The sequence below is a fragment of the Myxine glutinosa genome, chromosome 3 (genome assembly GCF_964187855.1).
Source record: "Myxine glutinosa chromosome 3, kmMyxGlut1.1, whole genome shotgun sequence".
NCBI classification, from domain to species: domain Eukaryota; kingdom Metazoa; phylum Chordata; class Myxini; order Myxiniformes; family Myxinidae; genus Myxine; species Myxine glutinosa.
The window spans coordinates 78,483,893-78,492,906 of NC_136263.1; the positions used below are offsets into that span (position 1 = coordinate 78,483,893).

Sequence of the window (9,014 nt, forward strand, 5' to 3'; positions counted from 1 at the left end):
TTTCACCCGAATCCGTTCATAACTTTTTGAGATATTCTGTTAACAAACAAAAAACACACACATGGCGGTGAAATACATATTACCTCTGTCCACTCTATGGTGAAGGTAATGAAGGGATTTTGCATGTTTTACATATCTTGAAGTGTATTAGTATATAGACAGGTCCATGCCAGGCAGAAATGGCGCCGTTTTCCAGTCAAGGTTTTCTCAGTGGATTTATATACTTTTGATCATACTCTGTCGAATAAGCTTGTGGGCCACCCTGAAATTTGCCTCAAATCCAAGATGGCGGCCAAAAATCCAAAATGGCCACCAGAATAGCTAAAATAGTATTTCTGAGAGTTGCTTTTACCCATAGATGATTTTTTTTCAACTGATTGTGGCCTATTATGATAAAGAAAGATAACTCAGTCATAACTCAGCCATAAAAATTAACAATCGGTACTTTATTAACAAAATGGCCGCCGGGCAACTTCCGTATTACGGAAACTGCTATAACTTCAGTTCCGAGTGTGATATGATTATAATTTTGGTGTCCAGTCATATGTTTTTGGGGTCAAGGAATCCATATTTGTACTTTTTATTTCAGTGAAATCATTGGTTCATAAAGAAATCTAAGATGGCTGCCAATACTGGCCACCGATGTGGCAGATTCAGTCATGTCTTGTGCTCCATAATATATATTACAATACATTTTGATTCAATTTCTTGGTTTCCAAAGTCTGGTTATCCATTTAGTTGGTTTATCATGACACTAGCTCAATAGATCATCCCCTAAATCATGGATGAACAATAAATCCAAGATGGCTGCCGCTGAACGGCTCCTAGTCAGTTTTGCTTCGTCTACCAAACTACACAGGTTTATAAAATGTATCTGAATTCCCATTCAATATGATCCCCGGCTTTGGTTATGCTTTGGGAAAAATATGTTGTTCAAAAGGCACATAATCCTCAGTTACTAAGATCAAGATCAAGATCACTCTCTTCACTCTTAGTCCTGCGGCATAGCAGACCAATTGTTCAAATTGTTCTAAAAGCACCAAAATTGGCACACATGTAGATTAATATATTCTAAACATTTTTGGATATGGAGGCATTCAAGATTAGCCCTGTGGAAGATATGGCGGCCATTGTTCAAAATGGCCGCCATTTACCATTAGCGTCATTACATAGACTTCATTATGTGTCGTTAGTATGGTGCTAGATGGGCCAAAATTCCTTTTTTTTTACATCAGAATTAACATCAATAAGTGTTTAACAGATATTTAGATACAAAATATCTGTTATCTGTTAAATTTAAATATCTGTTAAATAACAGATATTTAACAGATATTTAGTTTAACAGATACAAACCTCTCGATGACATGCATTGTATCCTCTTGGATGCTTGTGGGTGCATTTGCCAGACTCAGCAGGGCATCAGTGAGTTCTGGCAGCGTGTTCCATGTTGCCCAGGCAGATTTCTTCCCATGTCCGACGAAGGCTGACACAGTATCACACCCTGTGATGGCATGAAACATTGGAAGAGTGCATTTTGAATGAATCTTGAATGAATGAAAAGAGAAAGAAAAAAAAAAGAGAAAAAAAGAAGAAAAAAAAAAAACAAAGAAAAAAAAAAAAAAGAAAAAAAAATGAAAAGAGAATCTTGAATGCCTCCATATCCAAAATTGTTCAGAATGTATTAATCTACATGTGTGCCAATTTTGGTGCTTTTAGAACAATTTGAACAATTGGTTTCGTATTTTTTACTATGCCGCTGGGCTATCTGAAAGTCTGAATAAAGTCCACAGGTATCCGAAGAAAGTTGTTCCATGGTGCTCTCCGAATTTTCCCCATCTCCTTGGTACTCTTCATCAACTTCAGATTCTTCTGCTCTTTCTTCTGCCCCACCGATACCTATAAAAAATGTGAATGGATATAGTCGGGATTCAAAACAGTAAATCATATAAAAATAACAAAATTACGATTGCATTTTGGACTTATCTACCTTGCTTTTCTCTTTCTCTACAGTGAACTTCACTGTCTTGTACATGTTTTCTGCTTGTATTCCTGTGTCTCTTCTTCCTTGAAGGCTGGCTTCTCTCTTCTACTGCATCTTCTAAATCTGCATCATACTCCGCGAGACCTGTAAGTGGAAGGTTACACATATTTAATCTGGATGAATGCACTGCCAGTGGGAATACATTGGAGGAACTTTATGACAGGAACGAAAAGCAATGATCAAAGTAATGATATATTTTTAGTATACTTACTTTGAATTTGTCTTTTCTTGCTCTTTTTCTTGGAGAGGCTTGGAGGGAGTTGCGGGCAGGTAAACCATATTGGCCTGATACCATCATCTGTATTTTCCCATCCTCTGTCAGTGATAGAAGGATACTCAATGTTTTGCTTGAGACACTGGTACCACACCCATGCCTGAAGGTCACTCCTCTTGAGGTGTTCATTGGTGCTACTCTCGTCTGGAAGGATGCTGGAACTAGATTTCACCTTTTGAGTGTTGTACGTTCGGATCCTTGTTTCAACAAAGCTTTCTTGTTCACTTCCAGAATACATGCAGGTTCTGAAGAAGCATTTAGCACTGGTAGCATCTTGAAAAGATTGATTTGATCTGCCCAGCTGAGAGAGTAGATGGGATTTCTCTTGTTTCAACATCTTCTTCAATGGCTTGATTTTGCCGATGCGAAATGGGAATGATGTCGTGTCACATCCAGTAATGCTATGATATGCTGGGAGAGTTTGACACACTTCATCTCCAAAATGAGTCGTTAGTTTCTTGACACTGACGTACCGATGGTCAATCTTCATGAACCAGTCTTGTGGTGGTTTGCAGACAGAATAGGCATAGCTCAAGAGGATCAGTACATCTGTATCTGAAGACTTAATCACAACCGGACCTTCGCACTTGCTTGCATGAAGAACAAGCCTGGTGTCAGCCTCATGATGGTTGCAGGATTCAAGTTGTTCAAACTTAGTTTGCGTGATCAACCATGTATTCTGTTCCTCTGTCACGGTGAGTGGAATTCTGAGTTTCGATCTGACTGAATCACTTTTGAAGTAAGTGACCATAAATTTAATCAGCTCAGTCTTGTTTTCAGCATTATGCAGAAATGCGTCCCAATCTTTGCCTCTGGGCATACTCTGCTCGGGGCTTGTGATGTGGGTTCTTCTACCAGAGATCCCTCGGCGTCGTTGGGTTAACTCCTTTGTAGTGGACGTACAGTAGGAATCAAATATGATCCCAAGCTGTTTTGGGTTTGACTGGCTTGGTGGCATGCAGAATTTCAATAGGGCATCAGTGTATTCTCCCCAAGTCTGTTGAGCCGGGATTGACTTTACAGCTGCCATTCCGTCAATCAGCCAGTTGCTTCTATTTGGCGGTTCCTCTGTAGTTGATGAAGATTCCTCAATAAGGTAGTTCCTCAGCGCTGCTTTAGAACCTTGTCGAATGTCTCGTTCTGGTGTGGCAAGGGCAAGTGGAATAGTTGTCAGGGGGTGTGAATGTGCCTCTTCAGGGGTAGTTGACCGCAGTGGAATCGCAGTGGATTGATCTCCACTCCAGATCCAGATCGGATTGACCGCAGTGGAATGGACAACTAGCCGGTTCCCAAACAAGTGGAAGTCGATGGCGTCACCAAATTTCTCAGTCAGTCGTTTTTTCAACATGCAGGTTTTTGAAATCGGAGGGTCCTCAAGTTCATTGTCTTCACTGATCTCCTTTATGTCCTCAATCAATTCTCTCAGGAAATACGCCTTTTGATCCTTGACTACCATGCGGTGAAACAGTTTGAAAAAGCTGTCCATAACCTCGGTAGCTAATCTATCCTTCTCTGCTGCATCCGCTGACAGCAACTTTCTATCATATGCATAGGTAAAATTGTCATAACAACTTTTATGATAGTACACATCAACTGCAAACATGTCATATGATGCTCCACTCAGAATAACATCGAGTCGCTTCGCTGCATCATGGAACTTATCTCCTTCATCTTTGATTTTCATGTCCTTTGAACGTTCTACTTTACTGACAGCATTCTTCTCGGAGCATCTACCAAGACCACCACTATTGTACGGTTTACTGTCATCTTTCGTATCCACGTTGCACACGAAACAGATTTGCTTTTTCTCAAGTGACCCCCTGCGTATCCTATACGCGGGAGCAGCAACTGGTTCATTCGACTCATGAATATTCTCTGAACTGGAAACGGGAAGTTTGCGAGACTGGGCTTCCTTTCGGGCAATTCTGTTCCGAAATGTGATTCTACAGTTCTCATGAATCTTGACATCATGGCCTGCACTAGATAGTCTCACAGCGGCTGATTGAAATTCAGCATATGGTGCCTGAGTACACAGACTCTTGTCAACTTTAACCCATCTTCCCGCTAATTCTTGAATAGACTGCAATCCCTCCTCAGTCATATTATAAGCTGACTCAACGTCCTTAATAGTTTCATTACAGAGGCAGCACAACGGTTTGTCGCCCCTTGCTAAACTCAAAATCGGCGTGGATGCCATTGTGCAACCCTTTTCTCCTGTGCCAAAAAAGTTTTGTCTTTATGTAGTAATTTTATGAGGATTCACTGTATCTGCTAAGCCAGGATTCATGGAATCATTTCTTTGCGTCCGCATTCATGGAATCATTTCTTTGCATCCGGATTCAAGGAATCTGAAATGGAAACCAAGAAATTGAATCAAAATGTATTGTAATATATATTTCACTGAAATAAAAAGTACAAATATGGATTCCTTGACCCCAAAAACATATGACTGGACACCAAAATTATAATCATATCACACTCGGAACTGAAGTTATAGCAGTTTCCGTAATACGGAAGTTGCCCGGCGGCCATTTTGTTAATAAAGTACCGATTGTTAATTTTTATGGCTGAGTTATGACTGAGTTATCTTTCTTTATCATAATAGGCCACAATCAGTTGAAAAAAAATCATCTATGGGTAAAAGCAACTCTCAGAAATACTATTTTAGCTATTCTGGTGGCCATTTTGGATTTTTGGCCGCCATCTTGGATTTGAGGCAAATTTCAGGGTGGCCCACAAGCTTATTCGACAGAGTATGATCAAAAGTATATAAATCCACTGAGAAAACCTTGACTGGAAAACGGCGCCATTTCTGCCTGGCATGGACCTGTCTAATATACAGTGTTCACTCTGGTAATCTTTTGATGCGTCCGTACACCTGCTCCGTTGTTGTCATTGGCTGTGCCAGAATCCGTCTCGCATGTCTCTGTCCGTCTCAGGTCTTTCTCTCACGTCTCTGTCCGTCTCGCACGTCTCTGTCCGTCTCGCACGTCTCTGTCCGTCTCGCACGTCTCTGTCCGTCTCGCACGTCTCTGTCCGTCTCGCACGTCTCTGTCCGTCTCGCACGTCTCTGTCCGTCTCGCACGTCTATATCCGTCTCTCACATCTATGTCCGTCTCTCACACCTCTGTCCGTCTCGCACGTCTCTGTCCTTCTCTCACGTCCCTGTCCTCTCACACACGTTTCCCTCTCATCCTGTAACTGTACGAAGATAGCAAGACACGTGCGATCATTCAACGATACAGATTTTACAGGTTACCGAGTCCAACAACAAAAGTAATCGATCATGTTTACCTTGATTATGTTTCTGCAGTTAAATTTGTTTTAGTTTAAGGTAAATAATTAATAACACCGGCCAATTCACTGCATTCCACTCGCTCTCGGCATCGCGCTTGTAGTACTTCCTCGTTTTACCTCTGAATATTGTCACGGTATTTAATCATAAAAATTGTATTTATACCCCACAAGCAATAACAACATACAAGGAAAAATATGTTTTTACAATAACTACGATAAATAAAAACCCCATGACTACTACAACGACCTATTTCGACATGGCCACACTATACCGAACAACGCACAGTATAGAGATAGGAGGATGATGTTCAGCAAATAAAGTGCTTTATTAGGGATAAACTGGGGTAGCTGGCTAGTCAAGAGCTTCACACATTTCCCTTTTCAGCTGTCTAGCGTGGGTTCGAATCTCGGTCCAGATATTAAAACTGTCATCAAGGAGTTTAGAGCCAGAGGATGAGCGAATGTATAGTTTCTGTCGCACCTCGATGGGCGCAATGTGCGTACGGCTGGGCTGCTCACACGATGCAAAGTCTGACAACACGCGATGCTCCAATATGGGGTAAATTATAAGGTTCCTTTTATTGCGATCCGCACGACGAGAGACTGTGTGTGTGTGTGTGTGTGTGTGTGTGTGTGTGTGTGTGTGTGTGTGTGTGTGTGTGTGTGTGTGTGTGTGTGTGTGTGTGTGTGTGATGTTGCTGCAAAATTACTGGGGTTTGTGCCTGCTGGTCGCATCATCACTGTGTGTGTGTGTGTGTGTGTGTGTGTGTGTGTGTGTGTTTGTATGATGTTGCTGAAAAATTACTGGGGTTTGTGCCTGCTGGTTGCATCATCACTGTGTGTGTGTGTTAGTGTGATGTTGCTGCAAAATTACTGGGGTTTGTGCCTGCTGGTCGCATCATCACTGTGTGTGTGTGTGTGTGTGTGTGTGTGTGTGTGTGTGTGTGTGTGTATGTGATGCTGCAAAATTACTGGGGTTTGTGCCTGCTGGTCGCATCATCACTGTGTGTGTGTGTGTGTGTGTGTGTGTGTGTGTGTGTGTGTGTGTGTGTGTGTGTGTGTGTGTGTGTGTATGTGATGCTGCAAAATTACTGGGGTTTGTGCCTGCTGGTCGCATCATCAGTGTGTGTGTGTGTGTGTGTGTGTGTGTGTGTGTGTGTGTGTGTGTGTGTGTGTGTGTGTGTGTATGTATGTGATGTTGCTGCAAAATTCCTGGGGTTTGTGCCTGCTGGTCGCATCATCACTGTGTGTGTGTGTGTGTGTGTGTGTGTGTGTGTGTGTGTGTGTGTGTGTGTGTGCGCGCGCGTGTGTGTGTGTGTGTGTGTGTGTGTGTGTGTGTGTGTGTGTGTGTGTGTGTGTGTGTGTGTGTGTATGTATGTGATGTTGCTGCAAAATTCCTGGGGTTTGTGCCTGCTGGTCGCATCATCACTGTGTGTGTGTGTGTGTGTGTGTGTGTGTGTGTGTGTGTGTGTGCGCGCGTGTGTGTGTGTGTGTGTGTGTGTGTGTGTGTGTGTGTATGTATGTGATGTTGCTGCAAAATTCCTGGGGTTTGTGCCTGCTGGTCGCATCATCACCGTGAGTGTAAATGTTACTGAAGCCGATTGCACTTTTGAGGTCAAAATGTCATGGTCGTCTAAAGCCCTCAAATCGTCAATTTTGTTGTATTTTTATTTACATCTGTTTTCGTCATGTTTAGCATACGGAAGAAGTCTGAATACAAAGCGGACGCGGAGGGGATTTGAATTTTCAGATGTTTTCAAACACTTTTCGAGTTCCACTGATAGTTATACTTGTGTTGTAATCTCAACACGGTTTCCAATTTAGTATACCTGAACATCCTCCTATCAAATTTATTGCCAATATCGAAAAATACCGCTTTCACATTATGTCTGTTGTCGTTTGTCCCCTGTTCGTATATTTACGATGGACATGCTAATTCCACTTTGGACGCATGAGGGCATTTCACAATGTCAAACGGTAACGGGTGAAGAAGAAGAGGAGGGTGAAAGATGGCGGAGATTGAATCAAGTTGGTTGTTTGAACGTCTGTGGTCCGGACCTGAATCTTCTCAAACACAAGAGTCTCATCGAGGTTTATTGATAGATTTTAATGTTGTGACAACTTAAATTATTCAGGAAAACATGATTGTACTGCTTCACCTCAGTGTAAGAGGGCCTCAGAATGTGGTATTTTTTTTACAAGTTGCCCATAAATTCGTACACAATTTTAAAGCCCAGAATCGATTATATGTCGTCATTTCTAGCAACTTTTCTATGTAGTAATGTCGCGGCAAAAAATTATTAACGGAGAAAATACGAATAAAAATTACTCCCTTCCGACGAGAAAGAGCCAATCATAGAGCAACGATACATCATGTGATCATATCGGCCAATGAGCGGCCTTCCCGGTTCGGGTTACATGAGATTCATTCAAATTTGATATTTATTTCGGTCAAAATAACTCATTTTTGATGATTGGGATTTGTCGGTTTGACGTTCCTCTGTATTCAATACCCAACATAGAAATGTTATATCCAATGAAGTTTTTTTTGTTGATTTGTACTCGTATGGGGTCCTCGAACAAATTCAGTTCGCTTGCCCTTACGATATCCTTGGGCAACTTTTGTAATTTGCATAAATCAAAGATGCGTCCAAAAATACCTGGGGTCGCAGGGGTAAAAATTTCAAAATTGTCATAGAGACTTCAAATTAGGCTCAAATGAAGGGGAATTTTACACGGATTCATATTCTAGCCAAATCTGACATGGATGTATGCAACTTTCTTCCGAATGGGAATACCCTACCCGCAAAGTCAGCACACAAGATGGTACATGAGTAAGAGTGGTATGTCATGAAAAGTGTGTTTCTGGTGTGGAATGATGTGCCAATTGGAAGTGTCAATTCCACGTTCTAATTTTTAATTCAGTCTTTCTCTGCGGCAGTAGAGTTGGAGATGGCCGATTCAGCTGTTGATGATGGGAAGTGCCCCGTCCCAACCTGCAGCAGGTCTGGACCACTACAAACATTCAAGCTACGAGGAGTCAAGAAAATGATTGTGTGAAAGAGCGGGATGGCGATGAGACCAGTCATGGAATGCAGGCTATTTTGGATTCTCAAGGTGAGCAAGCATCAGTAGTGCTTCATAAAAACCGTTATTGTTTATACCTCGAAGGACCATGTCAGAAAGGTTGCTAAGAGAAACAAGGAGAAAAGCGTGAAGCCGAGCCAGGTGTGAGGCAGGAGCACCAGCCCATAGGGGGGAACAGTATTCCATTGGAAAAGTTGCTAAGAGAAAAAAATACCACATTCTGAGGCCCTCTTACACTGAGGTGAAGCATACACCGGCCTTGCTCCCCCAGCTCTCTGTGCTCTGTCCCCCAAATATTCCTACAGGTCGCACAAG

The 9,014-nt window shown here is 42.1% G+C and overlaps 1 protein-coding gene across 1 annotated transcript; it reads right to left on the reverse strand.

The window, feature by feature from the left end:
• Positions 1-431: 431 nt before the first annotated feature.
• On the reverse strand, positions 432-5,743 carry LOC137418252 (uncharacterized). The gene is made up of 4 exons (XM_078774218.1): positions 5,610-5,743; positions 2,253-4,663; positions 1,988-2,125; positions 432-1,896 (listed from the first exon to the last, which is right to left on the reverse strand). Exons 2-4 carry the CDS (start codon positions 4,510-4,512, stop codon positions 1,682-1,684), a joined length of 2,613 nt encoding a protein of 870 aa, XP_078630344.1. The 5' UTR covers positions 4,513-4,663; positions 5,610-5,743; the 3' UTR covers positions 432-1,681.
• Between the last annotated feature and the right edge of the window lie 3,271 nt (positions 5,744-9,014).

Excerpts from the sequence above, each read along its gene's own strand:
- LOC137418252 (XM_078774218.1), bottom strand. The coding sequence starts at position 4,512 with ATGGCATCCACGCCGATTTTGAGTTTAGCAAGGGGCGACAAACCGTTG. Across the intron at positions 2,126-2,252 it reads CAAGAAAAGACAAATTCAAA|GTCTCGCGGAGTATGATGCA; the intron begins GTAAGTATACTA and ends TTCCACTTACAG. Across the intron at positions 1,897-1,987 it reads TAGAGAAAGAGAAAAGCAAG|GTATCGGTGGGGCAGAAGAA; the intron begins GTAGATAAGTCC and ends CATTTTTTATAG.